Below are 18,904 nucleotides of genomic sequence, written 5' to 3' on the forward strand. Positions count from 1 at the left end.
AAGCCTGTCACACAAAAACTCCACAGAGCATACTACTGGCATAGAATGTTATATTTATACTGGTAAAAGTATGAATTTTGTAATCCATTTGAAATGACTGAGTCCTCCATTCACTCAAACTCCCCAGGTCCCATAAAAATATCAACTGTCACTATTCTTATTTTGACATGTCTCTTCAATGTATGACCACTGGTTTTTCTCAACCATTGCAAGCTGAAGAGCTCTTATAAAATGCAGACCTCATGGGTCCAGCCAAGACCCACAGTATCAAAATATCTGGTGCATTTTTCTTTTTTAAACTCCCAACGATGAGTGGCAAGAGTTGAACACTATCAAATTTAACCAACCCACACACCCCCAAAAAGTGATTAGTAGACAACACATCAGATTCTACTGGGATCATAACATGAATGAATTTCTAGGTTGGAAAACTAAAAACCCACATTTTAAACAAGTTCCCTAATTATTCAAAAAACATTACCTTGGAAGAAGGATCATACCCTTTGAGCCTCTGCCTACATCTCCTGGATGCTTTCGGTCTTGCTATTTAAAAATCCTGGGGAACTACAATGGAACAGCTCTGATGAAGGAACATAATCGGGTCAAACCAAAACCTTACTATGTAATCTACTTTCATTTTCAAGGTTACTATGAACACATATTCCAATGATCCAGGCTAGTTCCACCTACATAAGTGGGAATAAAAAATCTTCAATATCAAGTCATATACTTATTTTCAAACAAATGTGAACTATGTCTTTTTAACTAAAAAAAAAGCACAAAGATTTCTCAATTTTTAAAATAAAGTACCATTCAATCTAAACTGCCAACTTTAAATAACATTGTTATGACTACATAATACAAACACTAAAGCTAGATTGACATTTAAGTTATATTAGCATTTTCTCAAGAAAGTAAAATTTACTTTAGGAAACTGCAATTGAAATTATTTTAAATGAAACCTCGAACCCAATGTCTATCCACAAATAAATCCACACTGCAGTACTTAAGTGTTTAAGCTACTGAATGCACAGTAAGTAGACAAACAATACGAAAACAATTAGAGGACAATCATAACAGACAATCTTGTAAATTCTTATTGTTTCCAGAATAAACTCTTCTGCTATGAAAGGCGTGATGCTGTAAGTAGAAAATTTCACCCTGGTAAATACTATTTGAAAAAAGGTTTAAATACACTTTACCCTATGATAAAGATAAATCTAAATATAATTGGAAAATTACAGTATGAAATAAAAATGAGAACTTCTCATCGATGAAGTGCTGTCATAGCCTTAAAACTCTTAAGACCTGACCATACATAATGTTTTCCCTCATCTTTTGCTACATTAAAAAAGTTTATTCAAGACAAAATATGGAAGTCCGTACTTAATACTTTAAAGGCCATACTATTAATTACATTGACCATTACTAAGAAGAATATTAAAAAGGAATGAGAGATGGCATCTTAGAATAAGCCAAGATTTACTTTACTCTTATTGTTTGGGCAAGCTGAACACTTACCATTTGATTCCTCCCTTTAAACTGAACAATAATAAGAAAAAAAAGAAAATATGTAAGAGGGCCTAATTTCAAAGATTCTAAAATGAGACAAACATTAAAAATGTTCAATATTTTTTTCGAAGACAGTTTTCAAAGTAAGTGAATAATTGATAACAATAATTGCCTCAATTTTTTTGTTAACACAAAATAGTCAAGACCTGTAAAAAGCTTCTGTTAATACGTCTTAGTTCGTGATTAGTTTATATTAAACAAACATTATGAAGGTAGGAACCAAAAAAATATGACACTAAAACAATGAAAAGGTTGTAACTATTCATAATTTTTACTATCAAAAGACTCTGAAAATAGGGCCTCCCTGGTGGCGCAGCGGTCGAGCGCTGGGTTGCGAAGCTGCCCGCAGCCTCGGCAACGCTGGTTCAATTCCCGGCTACTACTGGTCACTGGAGGAGGGTCCCGCATGGCGCGCAGACCTCTCCTGCCGCCCGCTGCTCCCCTCAGCAGTGTGCTTCGGTCCTTCTACCTGCTCTGCTCCCCGCTCTGGCTCTGGTGAATTCTCTCACCCTCCCGCGCTTCTGACTGTACCCAGTGCTTGTATAAATAAATAAATAAATCTTTAAAAAAAAAAAAAAAGACTCTGAAAATAAAGGCTCTATTTCCCCCTAAAGATTGAATTCCATTGTTACAATTTTTTCCCTTTTTTTGGTGGGCCCCTCGCAGGTGGCCAGGGAACGAACCAGCGCTGCAGAGGCTGCGGGCAGCCTAGCAGCCCAGCGCTCAACCTCTGAGCCACCAGGGGAGGCCCTACAAACTATTTTTTTAAATAAACTATGTTAAGTGTGATTAGTGTGCCTCAGAATTTTATTAGAGTAATTTTGTAGCCTATCTAACCTAAGTACAAATTAAAAAAAAAAATCACAAATATTCCAGCAAACATTTTCTGTAAAGGCCCAAGAGTTAAGTATCTTAGGTTTTGTGGTTAACAGTCTCCATCTATTATTGTCTTTTCTTATTCATCAGCCGAATGAAAATACAAACACCATTCGAGCTCTATATAGATGCTAAGAAAACGGGAGGTGGTCCTGGGCTATCTTTGCAAACCTCTGTTCTAGCCAAATTAACCTTATACTTTAAATACAAAGCTCAAATTTTAAGTAACTAACATGAAAACAAATTATCTTAATGTTAAAATCGTCTAATCATTATTTAAGAGCATAGTACTGATTGATTTTTGGAGTGCCAATAAATCCACTATGTGTATTTTATAAATCCACTTATTCTCGAAGTTCACTGGGATATCTGAATATTTTAGCGACCATTAAAATGAATTATAACCATAGAAATGTTTTTAAATTAAAACAAAAATTTGCAGTATTTTTATTTTAAATAGATTTTAAATAAAAGGTAAAAATTAAACTGTCCATCAACGATAGGGTTCTAAATACCAGTTGAGCCATGTGAAAAACACTGGGAAGTATTTAAAAAATTGTGTAATGATTTAAAGAATAGGGTCTACAATTGAGTTTAAGGTACAGCCAGTAGCAGAAAGCATTTTACGTAATGATTTCCTTTGAATTTCCTAAATGTTTACACATGACACTATTACAAATAGCTACACATTTGCTCAAAGAATGTAAAATTTATGCCAGTAAAACAAGCTAAGTCCACTGATTTTATTATAACCAAGAAACTTTTACTAAAGGAAATGTTCAGACAGAAAAAAGGACTAGGAAAATTTTCCTAATCCTCAGAGAAAATTAAGTGTCCTTAAGAAATTTATCGCGTTTGCTTTAAACACTAATCATCTGTTTTCAAAATATGAAATTCTTTTTTAATTCCATTCTTTTCTAACATCACAAAATATCCTCACATTGATAAATGCAACAGATTTATGTAAAGAACAAACGTAAAAACAAAAAGATACATAATTGTTTATGTAACAACAAAAATATTTTACTAAGTATAACAACCAGAACCCTAAGGCCATACTTTAAAAATATTTCACCAAGTAAGATCTGTATGGGAGAAAAAAGAATTGCAAAATGTACAAATTGCTCAGAAAAATTTACGTTAAAAAAACCTCTTCAACTGATTTGATGCAGTAAACTAAACCTATTAAGACATAAATAATAAAAATAAACAATTTAAATACCTTGTAATGTTCATTCAAAAGCTACTGAATGCCACGATAAAAATGTCCTATTGCTATACCAAATCAGGATTTATTTTACTGTGTATCCTTTAAATAAAAACATTTCAAATTTCTCTAGGGACAGAGGTCAGAAAAAAATGGCACCACTGCTTTTTTACTTCAGAAGTATTATTTTAGCCTAAGAAACTTTTTAAAGAATTGTGGCTTTTCAACAGTTAGAGGGAGAAAATACCAGTAATTATCTTTCAGAATAATAGGTTATTAAACTTTAATAATCTAAGGCATTTAATATAAGGTAAATGAGAACTTGCTGAATCATAAACAAGTCACTGTGAATGTGCATACTTAAGCATATTTAAAATATTGTTGTGCCCCACTACTCACCTCACCAATACAAAAACCTAAGTCAGATCAACTATCTGGAACTAATGCCAGTTCATGAGAATTCTGGGATAAAATATGTTGCGGAAATGTTAAACATCATTTCAAGCACACATTCAGCAAAATCCATGAGGTGAGACACTGTATACAAAAGAATGCATTTTTAAAAAATAAAAAAATTAAAAAGTGAAAGAAAACCAACGGATTAAAAATTCTGTATTGGGCATCCCTGGTGTCCTACAAATTAAGTCTCATCGCTACCACATCGATGGCCTGGGTTTGATCCACAGTACTGCTGCTCCCTTAGGAGTATATTTCAGTAAATCCACCTGTGCTGCACCCCATTATCTCTGGTGAATCCTCTAAACCACCCCCACACTTCTGGCCTACACCCCAATTCTTCTATGCCAAAAAATAAAATTAAAACAAAAATGTTTTTTAAATTCTGGATTTAAAATCAAAGAAAAGGGCCTCCTTGGTGGTACAAGGGGTTAAGATGAAACTATGAAGCTGCCCACAGCCACTACAGCAAGAGTTCCATTCCTGGCCAGGGAGGTGACCCACCTGGCCCAGCAGAACTCTCCTGTCTCACCTGCTGCTCCCCTCTGTGGATCTGCCTGTTCTGCTCCCCAGTCTGTCTCTAGTGAATCCTCTCACCACCACCCCACATCTCTAGCCTGCGCCCCAGCTCTTGTATGCATAAATAAATCTTTAAAAATAAATAAAATCAAAGACAGTCCAAGACAACAATTATAAAAATAATTTTTAAAACACCTTTAAAAAGACCTGAGCGAGGGCCTCCCCAGTGGTGCAGCGGTTGAGCACTGGGTTGCAAAACTGCCCGCAGCCTCTGCAGCGCCGGTTCGATCCCTGGCTGCTCCCTGGCCACCGCAGGAGGGTCCCGCATGGTGCGCAGACCTCTCCTGCTGCCCGCTGCTCCCCTCAGCAGTGTACTTCGGTCTTCTGCCTGCTCTGCTCCCCGCTTTGGCTCTGGTGAACTCTCTTACCCTACCGCACTTCTAACTGTACCCAGTGCTTATATAAATAAATAAATCTTTTTTTTTTTAAAGTGCAAAAATGTTTATTTAAAAAAAAAAAAAAAAGACCTGAGTGAGTTTGGGCTTAAACTAGTTAATGTTAAAATATTAATAATTTTAATGTATGGCAAAGGTATTTTGGTAAAGTCCTTATATTTTAGAGATAAAAACTGAAATATGTTTTGAAAATCATATGAAGTTAGAGATTGATACAAAATAATAACAGAAAGTTTATTTAAAAAAGCTGTGTGTTTATAATTGTTACACTTTGGTGATGAGCACATAGTAGTGCACTTTTGCATGTTTAGAACCTTCCAAAATAAAGACTTTTCACTATCAGTAAATGGTAAAAATCTGTCAAGTGGAAATGATGGGTTTATCAAGATTTTAATTTGGTAGCATATATTTTAAAGAGATAAAGTAAAATAACTAACAAAAACTTAACATTCATTTCTTAAAATATAAGTATTATCTTCAATAACTACATTTAATCACCTGTAAGAGGTAAAGCAGAGTAATAGTTTAACAAACATCACAAATTCAGAAAATTACAAAATTACTTCTGCATAAAGTGAAATCTAAAGAATTATAAATATGTATCTTCTTGCTGACAATATAAAATTATTTTAGTTCACCAGCATTTTACTTACATTTTCCATATAGTTTGGCTTAAAGCCCTCTTGTTGTCTCCTCAGTTCCTCCTGTTCTCTGTGTCGGATCATTTCTTCCTCACGACGACGATGCTCTTCCTCATGCCTGAAAGATTTTGTAATAAAAATTTCAATGTGGCTGATAAGTAAGCTATAATCTGTTATTTTATTTCAGGCAAAACAAAATGATTTATACAAGTTACATTATGACAAATATAGAAACAATGATAAGCTTACTAGATTATCTCCACTCTTCTATCGCTTCTATTTTGCTCTAACCTTTTAACAAATAATCAAAAATCAAAGTAAATTAACTAGGGTGATTCAAACAAAGTAACAACATATTATGACTACGGTAGTTATGTGGTTATAGCCAAGAAACTGAGAATCCAAATCTCAATTCCTATTAGTACAGAAAGAGAAAAGCCTAGGACATATCACTGGTAGAGCAAAGTGGTTAAACACATGCAAAACCATCCCAAGATAAACCAGTCCATAGAACCATGCTGCTTAGACAATTCTACAATGTTGGAAAGAAGTTTTAACAAGCCCTTTGTCTCCCATTTCAGCAAACCAGAGGACATCCCCTGGAGCAGGTGTAATAAGTAGCACTTATTTTTTGTAAATTAAGTCTTAGAGGACAATCACTTATTGTCTGTGGCTACCTTCAGGCTTGAGCAGTGTTGAGTAATTAGGACAGAACTTAAGACGTGCGAAGTTTAGTTACTATTTAGCTCTTTCCCAGGAAAAGTTTACCAAGCTCTGCCCTAGAGGTACATTCAAGGAAATAAAAAAAAAAGGAAACACCCGCACCTGCACACACACAAAGCAAACATTACCTTTCTATTAAAGGGTTACTATTAAATTAGTAGTGATAGTTCAAGTAAACCTATAAAATAATATTGAAATAGAAATGTGTATATTTTGTAATTAGTTCTTCATTAACAAAATTTCATAGATCTGAGGCATCCAGTGAGAGAAAGGGAGGCGGGGGGGTGAAGAGGGAGGAGGGGAGGTAGGCAGGGAGGGCACAATGGACTGTGGTGGAGGACAACAGGGGCTTTGGTGGTGGGAGAGCTACAGTGACCTCACCTGAGGGGAGACATCCTAAACTGTCAAAATAGTAACAAAGATATGAAACAATAATTCATAAATAAATTTCATTCAGTTTAGCTGTTAAAAAAAATTGAAGTAATAGAATCACAATTATATTGGCATTTAAACCAATGCAATTTCAAATATATACGCTCTCCACCCGAAGAAAAAATTTAAATAGTTAAGACTATATAAAGTTGCTGTCCCATCAGTGTCTCATTTTCCAGATTATTCTCTCTTATTTTTCAAGTTTTCCAACAGCTTTATTGAGTTATGTCCATTATCTTGCAACAATCACCACCAACTGGTGAATATATTGATCACCAAGAGTTTCCTCAGGGTTCCTTATGATCTTTCTCCCATCCCTGCCCTTCCCCCAGGCAACCAATGATGGCTTGTATCACTACAGATTTGCATTTATGTTATATAATGAATTACACAATATCTACTCCTTTGTTTATCTAACTTTTCATTTAATGAAATTATTTTGAAATTCATCTTTTCCAGGTTACTCTCAAAACATCTTTCTACAGTAAATGCAATGCAGAAATTTCCATGATTTTTGTTTTGTTGTTGTTGCTGTTGTTTTACATTTTAAAAGACAGGTTTATTAGGGGGAAAAAAGGAAGAAGAGAGACAGCTGCCTAGAAAACAGTGGGCAGAGAGAAGCTCTTGCTCCTTTGCAAAGGGAAAATTTATAAAAATATTACAGGCCAGTAGGAGAGATGCATAATACTGGAATTTCAAGATATTTTGTTGTAGTTTATTAGACAACAGTCCCCCTCAACACAATTTCACAAATTACAAGATACATGACTTCTTGTACAGCCAGCAAAAAAAGAACTGGTTGAGGGCCTCCCTGGTGGCGCAAGGGTTTGGGATGTGGCCCTTGAAGCTGTCTGCAGCCACTGTAGCATGAGTTTGAACCCCAGCCAGGAGTAACCCACATGGTAACCCACATGCCTCGCCCGCTGCTCCCTTCACCAGTGTATTTCGGTCAATCTGCCTGTTCTGTTCCCCACTCTGTCTCTGGTGAATCCTCTCACCCTCCACACCTCTGGCCTGTATCCCAGTTCTTGTATGCATGAATAAATCTTCAAAAAAAATTACCTGGTTGTAAGGACTTCATGTCAGACCACAGGCAAATAAGACAACATTCCTAAGGGGCTGCAACCCAAATCTGGACTATTGTGGGAGTTCTGTGTAAGTCCTCACAATACAACTCTATTTACATTCAAGTAAATTGAATATTCGAGTAAATTAATCCAATTCTTGTACATTAATACACTCAAAAATATTACATTTATGGGCCTCCCTAGTGGCGCAAGGGGTTAAGCACCGCACTATGAAGCAATCCACAGCCTCTGCAGCATGAGTTTGATTCGCAGCATGAGTTTGATTCCCGGCCTGAGAGAGAAACCCACCTGGCAAAAGCACACCTCTCGAGACTGTCTCACCCTCTCCTCCCCTCAGCAGTGTTTCAGTCAGTCTATCTGTTCTGCTCCCCACTGTCTCTAATGAATCCTCTCGCCCCCCACCATCTCTGGCCTGTACCCCAGCTCTTGTATGCATAAATAAATCTTTAAAAATATATATATTACATTTAAGAAAAATTTACATTCACATATTGCTGAAAATATACATAGGTACAGATTAAAGTTCATTTTTTTTAAAAGATTTATTTATTTATTTATTTATACAAGCACTGGGTACAGTCAGAAGCGCGGGAGGATGAGAGGATTCACCAGAGCCAGAGCGGGGAGCAGAACAGGCAGACTGACGAAGTACACTGCTGAGGGGAGCAGCGGGTGCGGCAGGAGAGGTCTGTGCGCCATGTGGGACCCTCGCCGGCGGCCAGGGATCTAACTGGTGCTGCAGAGGCTGCGGGCAGCGTCACAGCCCAGCGCTCAACTGCTGCACCACCGGGGAGGCCCAAAAGTTCATTTATTTTAAATGCTCTAAGGCCAAATATACCTTTAAAGTGAGTTTTTGTAATTTTAAAAAGGATCACTGCATTATTATTATATCCCAAGTAGGATCTGGGGCGTGACCCCAAATTCAACCTCATTAGTATTCCTGCAGTAAGATAAACATTCACATCTGTGGAAATGAAGATTTGGTATGACAACAACTTAAGTGAAGATCAAACTTTGCCATACAACAGACTCACATGATTCTGATGCTAAATGCTATAAGAAAAAGCTTTAATGATTTTCAGCATTTTTTGGTTTTCAGAAATGTAACAATGACTTGCTTGGGGGTCAACTTAGAGCACGTACTATAATTTTAAATGTGCAAATCTATTTTCAATAAACTAAACAGAAATATCTACACAAGCGGGCCTCCCCTAGTGGCACAGCAGTTGAGCGCTGGGCTGCGAAGCTGCCTGCAGACTCTGCAGCACCAGTTCTATTGCCGGCAAGGGTCCCACATGGCACGACAGACCTCTCCTGTCTCGCCCGCTGCTCCCCTCACTAGTGTATTTCGTCAGTCTGCCTGTTCTGTTCCCTGCTCTGGCTCTGGTGAATTCTCTCACCCTCCCGCACTTCTGATTGTACCCGGTGCTTATATAAATAAACAAATAAATAAATAAATAAATCTTTAAAAAAAAGAAATATCTACACAAGTGTGCAAGGTGTATGTACACACTATGGTATTAATTGTTGAAGATCTTTTAATCAACTATAAAGAGGAACAACTGTGGTTCACTGATGCCAATGAACACAATACAGATGTTACAAAAGGTAGATATATGAAAGACTGTCTAAGGTACAGCTATCAAAAAAGCAAAAGAATGGTGTTCCCATTACTGCTTTTAAACATCATTTATATAAGCAGAGAAGAAGGTATAAAGTTTATATCACACTGGGAATAATTTAAGGAACAGGAACACTGCCCTTTACATTTTATATATGTGTCATGTGAGTTCATTTTAAACATACTATCACATTTTATCAAGCACTTTACACAAAATCTAAAGTGAACTTCTATGAACTACAAGAGCTATTAAAAGCTTTTTGGTGATAAAATGTGAATGGATTTACAAATCAATAGGGAAAAAGATAGTAAAATGGTAAGATAACTTTAAATTCTTTTCCCCCTTCCATTGCTTTATAAATTCCATACTTTCTACTTTGCTTTAAATTAAGTTCTGATTAAACCAAACCAACAATCCCATACACTAAATTTATGAACAGCATATAGGAATTTATTTAACATCATTTGCAGAACTCTGAAAAACTGAGATTTGAAGCACTAAGCAACACTATGACTAGTAGATTAAAAAGTCCATCAATTGACAGATGGATAAAGAAAATGTGGTGTACTGATACAATGCAGCTCTGCCAATTACAACAACATAGACCTAGAATATTATGCTTAGTGAAATAAACCAGCAGAGAAAGAAAAACACTGTATGATTTCACTCATTCTGGTATATAGAAAAACCAGATAAACTAAGTAAAAAAAAGAACTAAAATTTTAACATATATTTTAATCAAAAACAAAATGTCCTGCTGTACTTTGTTCTTATTTCATAACATCTATAGAATAATTTGTCAAATGACAAAAAGAGGGAAAGAATGGGTGAAAGGATAGGAGTGTGAGTAGGAGAGTAGTGAAAGGAACGTAAAAATAAATGACCAAACAAAACAAATGAACAAGTTACAGCTTGAACCAGTTCATCGCCCCTCATCCTGGTCTTCCTTCTGCACAACTCCAGTCTCTGAAGATTTAAGTAACTCATGAAAAACTAAGTAAGTTGGGCCTCCCTGGTGGGGGCAAGGAGTTAAGATGCAGCCTTATGAGGCAATACGCAGCTACTGCAACAGGAGTTTGATGCCCAGCCAAGGAGCTACCCACACAGCGCAGACCTCTCCTGGCTTGCCCGCTGCTTACCTCAACAGTGTATTTCAGTAGATCTGCCTGTTCTGTTCCCCACTCTGTCTCTGATGAATCCTCTTGCCCCCACACCTCTGGCCTGTATCCTAATTCTTGTATGCATAAATAACTAAATCTTTTTTTAAAAAACTAATTTATTTGTAGCACTGAAAGGAAAATCAGAAAGTGTGTGCTCTAAGTAAATGATTAAATTTCTCTCAAAATATAGCTTCCAAAGACAGTTTTTTCTATTTTCCCACTAAAATAAAAACAAACAGGGCCTCCCCGGTGGCGCAGCGGTTGAGCGCTGGGTTGCGAAGCTGCCTGTGGCCTCTGCGGCGCTGGTTCGATCCCCGGCTGCTCCCCGGCCACTGGAGGAGGGTCCCACATGGTGCGCAGACCTCTCCTGCCGCCCGCTGCTCCCCTCAGCAGTGTACTTTGGTCCTTCTGCCTGCTCTGCTCCCTGCTCTGGCTCTGGTGAATTCTCTCACCCTCCCGCGCTTCTGACTGTACCCAGTGCATGTATAAACAAAACAAACAAACAAATAAATAAATAAAACATGCCTCTATTAAAAAAAAATTAAAAAAAAATAAAATAAAATAAAATAAAAACAAACAGGCAGGGCCTCCCTGGTGGCACAAGGGGTTAAGACTCAGCCCTAGGAAGCTCTCAGCTGCCACTGCAGCACGAGTTTGATCCCTGGCCAGGGAGCTACCCACATGGTGCAGCAGACCTCTCCTAGCTTGCCTACTGCTCCCCTCAGCAGTGTATTTCAGTAGATCTGCCTGTTCTACTCCCCGCTGTCTGTGGTGAATCCTCTCACCCTCCTGAACCTCAGGCCTATACCCCAGTTTTTGTATGCATAAATAAATCTTTAAAAAAAAAATCTAAAAAAAAAAACAAACAGAAAGGCAAAATCTAAACTATCTGGCTTAAAAGCTTAGATGGTAGCAGACTCTTCAGTTTTACTGCTATAGCTTTATTTGCTTTGTCATGTAAGTAGAGTATAATTGACAATTGTTAGTAAGGTCTTAGACACAACATTCACACACACACACCCCCTTTCTCCATAACATGCTGGAAAACTACTCAATTTTAAGACAAGTTGTTCACATTTTCTAAGTCAAGATTCTTTTTTTTTTTAAATACAAGAGCTGGGGTACAGGCCAGAGGCGTGGGAGGGTGAGAGGATTCACCAGACAGAGCGGGGAGCAAAACAGGCAGACAACTGAAATACTACTGAGGGGAACAGTGGGCCAGATAGGAGAGGTCTGCTGTGCCGTGTGGGATTCTTGCCAGCCGGCCGAGATCGAACCCCATGCTGCAGAGGCTGCAGACAGCTTCACGGTGCAGCGCTCAACTGCCTGTGCCACCAGGGAGGCCCTCCCAGTCAAGATTCTTAAAGTTACTTTCAAATGAAACTTCTTAGGCATGAGGCACAGGTTAAGATTGTAAAAATTTTCATCACTGCCTAGTTCCATTAGAATACATTAAGCATATTACCAGTCAAATTACCACCAAATTGTTGAGATAGTTTTACTTAGTCCCTGGGTATTAAATATTAGTGAAAAAACATATAATGAAAAATTATCATGTACACAGAATATTTAACAAGCAACCAAAATCTGAATACTAGATGTGCTCATTATTACTGAAGCCTCCTTGGTGGTTAGGACTATGCAATATAAATATACATATTAACCCTCACATATATACCTATCTATATTCTCTATCTACCTAAATTAAATACATTGATACCTCCAACCCCAATTCAATGCCTTAGGATTCATTTTAATTTTAGCCTTTCTCCTACAATGATAATATTGGGTCTCCTTACCTACATGTACTAATTTAAACTGCTCGCCTAGGGGCAACCCTGGTGGTGTAGGGTAAGTCTCAGCAATATGAAGCTATGGGCAGCCACTGCAGCAAGAGTTTGATCCTCCAGGGAGCTAACTCCCATGGCCCAGCAGACCTCTCCTGTCTTGCTCTGCTGCTCCCCTCAGCAGTGTATTGCAGTCAATCTGCCTGTTCTGCTCCCACTCTGTCTCTGGTGAATCCTCTCAACCCCCTGCACCTCTGGCATAAACCCCAGCTCTTGTATGCATAAATAAATAAAAAGCTGCTCACCTAAAATTAATTTTATACATTATTTTCCATAAAAATCAGCTCAAAGAGGAAAGGAGAAAAGTATATACATAATATCATTGTGAGAAACACAATTACTAACAATTTTACAGAATTTATATATACTTCTTTCTCATTAACTTGTCATTCAGTCAATAAATATACTGTTTTCCAGTAATTTAGATTCCTTCCTTTTTAAAAAAAAGATTTGTTTAGTTATGCATACAAGAGCTGGGGTGCAGGCCAGAGGTAAGGAAGGTGAGAGGATTCACCAGAGACAGAGTGGGGAGCAGAACAGGCAGATCTACTGAAATATACTGCTGAGGGAAGCAGCGGGCAAGGCAGGGGCGGTGTGCTGCACCATGTGGGTCACCTCCCTGGCCAGGGATAGAACTGGTACTGCAGTGGCTGCGTATAGCTTCATAGTGCTGAGACTTAACCCCCTGCACCACCATGGAGACCCTTAAGTTCCTTACTTCTTTCTCATTTCTTTTGGTGTGATGTTATATATATACTTTTTTAAAGATTTGTTCGTTTATGCATGCAAGTGCTGGGGTACAGGCCAGAGATGTGGGAGGTGAGAGGACTCATCAGAGAAAGAGCGGAAACAGAACAGGCAGACTGAATGAAATACACTGCTGAGGGGAGCAGCGGCCGAGATAGGAGAGGTCTGCTTCACCATGTGGGTTGCTCTCTGGCAGGTCAGGGATCAAACTTGTGGTGCAGAGGCTGCAGACTGCTTCACAGTGAGGTGCTTAACCCCTTGCACCACCAGGTGAGAGTAAAGCATGGGTGCAATTCTTAAAATCCTGGCTATCAAACAGAAATACAGGAGGAGAAAGCTAGAGCTCAGATAGGGTTTTATGTTAGGACAGAGGAGGTTTTCTTTTCTTTGTAAAATGAGGGGGGCGAAAATAAGATCCCTAATATAGCAATTCATGTGGAGAGTTGTGTACAATGTGATTCTCAAAATATAGGATGCAAAAGAATAACCTGGAAGATTTATTAAAGCACAGGTGACTGGGCCCTACTTCTCCAGTTTCTGATTCAGTGAGAAGCTCCAGAGGGAGATTTGATAGTTTCTAACAGTTCTCCAGGTTATGTTAATGATGCCTGTCCAAGGACCCTAATTTGAGAATAAGTAGGTTAGTGTAAAATCAGAGTTTAAATCCAAGAAACAAATATATGCAGACACTGATACAAATCAGATATAAAGACAAAGTTGGAAAAAATACACCAAATTTTATGGAATACTATCTATCCCCAGAATGTGAAGAAACTTTACTTTCTCAGCTTATTTCCCATGAGCACTTTGCTTCTAAGTCTGCTTACCCACAGATTTGTTTATAACGTATCCTAATTAATTTGAGTTTTAAAATTTTCAAAAGTAACTTTATCCCATTATAGTTCACAAATATTGCTTATATATCTTGAACCAACCAATCGCCCAAACTCCCTTACTTAACCTAAAAGATTTTCAGTTGACTAACACAGTGCTATTTATATGTACTGAGAATTTCTGTCCCTATATGCTCCCCTTTTAGTATGGATTGATTCTGTCAGAAATCTTTTTTAAACAAAATATCAGAAGCACAAAGATGCATAGCCATTCACAGTAGTGTTACACACGTGAAGAGTTAACTAAGCAATTTAAATTTCTCCATCTCTGAAAAAACTGTCCAGCAAATTATAGTGCATTCTTATAATTTATGTGCAATAATGCTTACCCCTTCATATCATAATAAGTTCAATATATACAATGTGTCCATAACCAGCTGGAAAATCATGAAAAAATTACAACTGTGGAGTTATTCCCTATATGTAGACAAAAATGGATAGTTTTGTGGCTTTTTTTCCTGTATTTTCCAACTTCCATAACTTTTTTATAACACAGTGGGGAATTAAAGACACACACAATGAAAAGCACATATATTCATGTTACAGTATTTTACCTCAACTGTATTTGCTTCCGTTTTTGCAGCTCTTGGTTTCTGAGTTCTTCTAAGCGTCTGAGTTCTTCCTGACGCCTCATTAGATCTATGAAGTATTAATTACACATTAATATTTTAGCTTCCTTTTTTTGTATTTTTAAACCAATAAGCAGATTCTCCATTGCTACACACATAGTTAGTAACTTATACTCATTTACCTAGCTTCTCATTTTGTCTTATTTTATGATGAAAGACTATAAACTGTAATCAAGTTAACATCTTTTGTAGCCTGTTTCTCCATGTCATGAAGAGAATAATAATAATCTTATTTTAAAAATTAACGTGGATAGAAACTGTTTTAACATCAGCTCTGGAATACAGTGAAAACAGAATGGTGCTATATGAACTCATTTTCTTTTCTATTCCTTTAAAACAAATCTGCATTTGTTTCACCAGCAAGCACAAAGCAGAAGGGAGACATCAGCAAAGAAAGGGCACTTAAGAATCAAAATAGACAAATAATAGGAGTAATGAGAGAGCACTGAATTAAAACCCTACGATTGTCCCTCCCAACACAATATGTACAGGATTCCTTCAACACTGTCAATGTACTCTAGAAAGCAGCCAGAATTCTTGAAAAGGGGAAAAAGCTGAATAAATTGAATAATTTCTGCTTACCCCAATAAATAAAGCATTCTACATAAGTTAAACACTCTACTTTGTTCCAAATTATTTAAGTGGCTTATAAAAAGGATACTACATAAAACATAAATGAGTCAGTGGAGAGAAAAAAAAAAAAAGAGCATGGATGTTAAAAATGTAAGTAAAATACTTGAAACACCTACTGTATGAACCTCTAAGGAAACAGAGCTAGACTTAGTACTTAATGGTCTTGTTTAGAAAGTCATTTTAAACAAGAACATTCCTGCAAATCCTTGTAACTGTCATCAAGAACAGGGTTTCCGGAATAGGAGAGATTAAAATAATGAACAGTATATTTGCTTTGCACATTTGAGAAGTCAGTAAAAACTTCCCGGGAGTTGAAAGTCTTTGTATTTTTCCAAATTATGTGAGCATGTAAGAATAGATTTATTTAAAAACACTGGAATATTCTGGGAACTACAATTATTTGCTTTTATTTTTCTTTCACCATATTATCTGAAAGTTCCAAGATGAACAAAAATTATCTCAAATGTTTCTTAATAAACAGCTATGGTTAACATTTTATATCCCAATGATCTTAATAAATCCTAACAAGGCAGACATCATAACCCTAACAAGGTATATTTAACCTTCCCATTTGACATACTGAAAAGAATTATATCTAATTAAATCAAAGAAAAAACAGATAAATTATAAATGGGCTCTAGTCATCCAGCTACTACACAGTTCAAGTGGGATACACAGCCAAATCTCAAGTTCTTTCCAAAGTGCCAGTATCCCTAGGAAGTTTCACCTAGGAAACTTAAGGGAAAACAAACAAACAAAAAAAACATATTTTGGAACTCTGCTCAGTAAACTCTGTTTTGGTAAATGGGGCTGAGTTTTCTCAACTGGAATGTTATCCAAATCACCCGGTCCCTACTATACATACCATACTTCTCTTAATTAAAAACAATCAAACATGACTACAGTGATTTCAATCTTTATAACAATAAATTGTAAGCCTTAACTACTCAGAATTAAGTATCTTTTCACCACAGACCAATTAAATTAAAATCTCTTGGGATGCAGAGAGAACATCAACATATTTTTTTGAAGCTCCCCTAAAATGAATCCATTGTGCAACCAATATTAATAAAAACTCAACTGTCATATAAGTAATGTAGCTAGAGAAACCCAGTAAAGACCAAAAATATATTTTGTCAGAAAGTCATGATGCATTTTTGCTTGAAAAATATAGGAAAAAAGTTATGACTTTTTCAGCAACCTAATGTTACTTACATTCCTAAGAGAAAATGCTTCTGTAAGACAAATTATGCAAAGTGTCCTTTCACTTATTATTCAAGAAAAATCAATCCAGTGTATCTTAATTTTATCATGGTTTTGTAGGTAAACGGGAATTACCATATATAATAACGTGAAGATGTATATTATTTTTTTCCATGAAGAGAACATGAATTTTTATTTCCTGAGAATTGTATTTCCCCCTTTTAACCATTGCCAGTTGAGAAAGCTCTTTAAACCTCACCTATTTCCTCACCTCTAACACTGATATAATCAGTACAAGAGATCTGACAATCACATTATCAGATAAGCAGTAAATGTGCTGTTCGGGAGTGCTAACAAAACTGTCATTGTATGTTCACTAGATCATCTCTTTTTAAATTGCCAAAGTTCCTGAAATTTCACTAAAGATTATAAATTTATACATTTCTATGGTAGTATCCTTTTGAGGGAAAAATTACCAAATATATATAGAGGTACTGTTATCCTTTGACTCCATAGTATCACACTCGTAGGGATTTTTCTTTTTTTTTCTTTTTTTTTTTAAATAATAAATTTTATTTTTGTATTCCCCCATACAATTGCAAACCCCCCATTCTGACCCCAATCCCTCCCCTCCCGCCCCCCACCCCCCAAAAAGTGTCTCTGGTTCATAGTTTTTTGTTGATTTTGATTTTCACTTTCTTATAGTTATTCTCGTAGGGATTTTTCTTAAAAAATAACCCAAAGGTACTATAGCCATGGAGATATTAACTCCATTACCAATTATTAGTAGACCAAGAAACATTTTAAAATGCTTACGTATCAAAGTTAATGATAAAAATGAAACTTTATACTACAATTTCAATACACCATTAAAAGGATGGGTTACACAGCAAAAGAGAACAATATAGATAAATTTAAAATTTGACTTGAGAGGCTGTAAGAAAGTGTTTTCTCTATATCCTTCAAGTCTGAAAACAGAATATTCTCTGATCTAACAAGTCTACTTTCTAGATGTACAATGGAATCTACAGAATGAAAGAGTTTATCTAGTCCCAAGGAAAAGCTGAAGTATTATGGTGTACAAGATCAATCTTGGAAACAAGAATGGACAGATGGAAAGATATAATAAATATCTGAAAATTCTCTCAACTTTATTTTTTTAAATTTATTTGGGGCCTCCCTGGGGGCTGCTGAAGGGGATAAGTCTCAAGTATGAACCTATCTGCAGCCACTGCAGCCCGAGTTCAATCCCCAGCCAGGAAGCTGACCTACATGGCGTAGCAGACCTCCCCTGGCTCAACCCTTATCCCCTCAGCAGTGTATTTCAGTCAAACTGTCTGTTCTGCTCCCCACTGTCTCTAGTGAATCCTCTCACTCAGATCTGTACCCCAGTTTTTGTACACATAAATAAATGAATCTTTAAAAAAAATTCAAAGCTAGAAGACAATGAAACATGCTATCAAATACTTAAGAAAGGAAAGGGTGAGCAAACAATAAGATTAATGTCCAACAGAGGGACAAGTCAATAAAACTGCAAATTAAAATATACTAGGAAAAATTTATAAATACACATCATGGTGATTATTTTGCAATGTATACAAAAATTAATATAAGGTTGTGTGTCTAATACACTCCAATTTTAAAACAAGATGGGAGAGGAAGAACATGAAGCTTATACTATTCAACTGACAGTTTAAAGTACAAGGATCACAAATATTTTAGAACACATAAGAATGTAACAAATGTTGGGGGGGCTCCCTGGTGGCCCAAGGGGTTAAGACGCAACCTATGAAGCTCACCACAGCCACTGCAGCACGAGTTCAATCCCCAACCAGGGAGATACCCACATAGCGCAGCAGACCTCTCCTGACTTGCCCGCTGCTCCCCTCAGCAGTGTATTTCGGTCGATCGATGTGTTCTCTTCCCCACTCTGTCTCTGGTGAATCCTCTCAACCCCCACAACTCTGGCCTGTACCCCAGTTCTTTTATGTATAAATAAATCCTTTTCAAAAATTTTTAAAAAAAGAATGCAACAAATGTTTCTGTGAACTCTTTAAAGAAATCATGAGGAGGGTATCCCTGATGGCACAAGGGGTTAAGCACCGCACTGTGAAGCAATCCACAGCCTCTGCAGCATGAGTTCAATCCCCGGACAGGGAGAAACCCACATGGCGAGGCAGACCTCTCCTGTCTTGCCCGCT

The 18,904-nt window shown here is 37.0% G+C and overlaps 1 protein-coding gene across 2 annotated transcripts in view; it reads right to left on the reverse strand.

Moving 5' to 3' along the window:
- The window catches only part of PSPC1 (paraspeckle component 1), a gene marked incomplete at both ends in the record, with an annotated part of 63,059 nt that overhangs the window by 16,228 nt on the left and 27,927 nt on the right, over window positions 1-18,904 (reverse strand). For both annotated transcript variants that reach the window (XM_084235420.1, XM_084235421.1), the window contains 2 exons: window positions 5,739-5,844; window positions 14,793-14,877. In XM_084235420.1, coding sequence (XP_084091546.1) covers window positions 5,739-5,844; window positions 14,793-14,877 — 191 coding nt within the window. The remainder of the gene's footprint in view (window positions 1-5,738; window positions 5,845-14,792; window positions 14,878-18,904) is intronic.

The sequence above is a fragment of the Talpa europaea genome (assembly GCF_964194135.1).
Source record: "Talpa europaea genome assembly, chromosome: 6".
NCBI classification, from domain to species: Eukaryota; Metazoa; Chordata; class Mammalia; order Eulipotyphla; family Talpidae; genus Talpa; species Talpa europaea.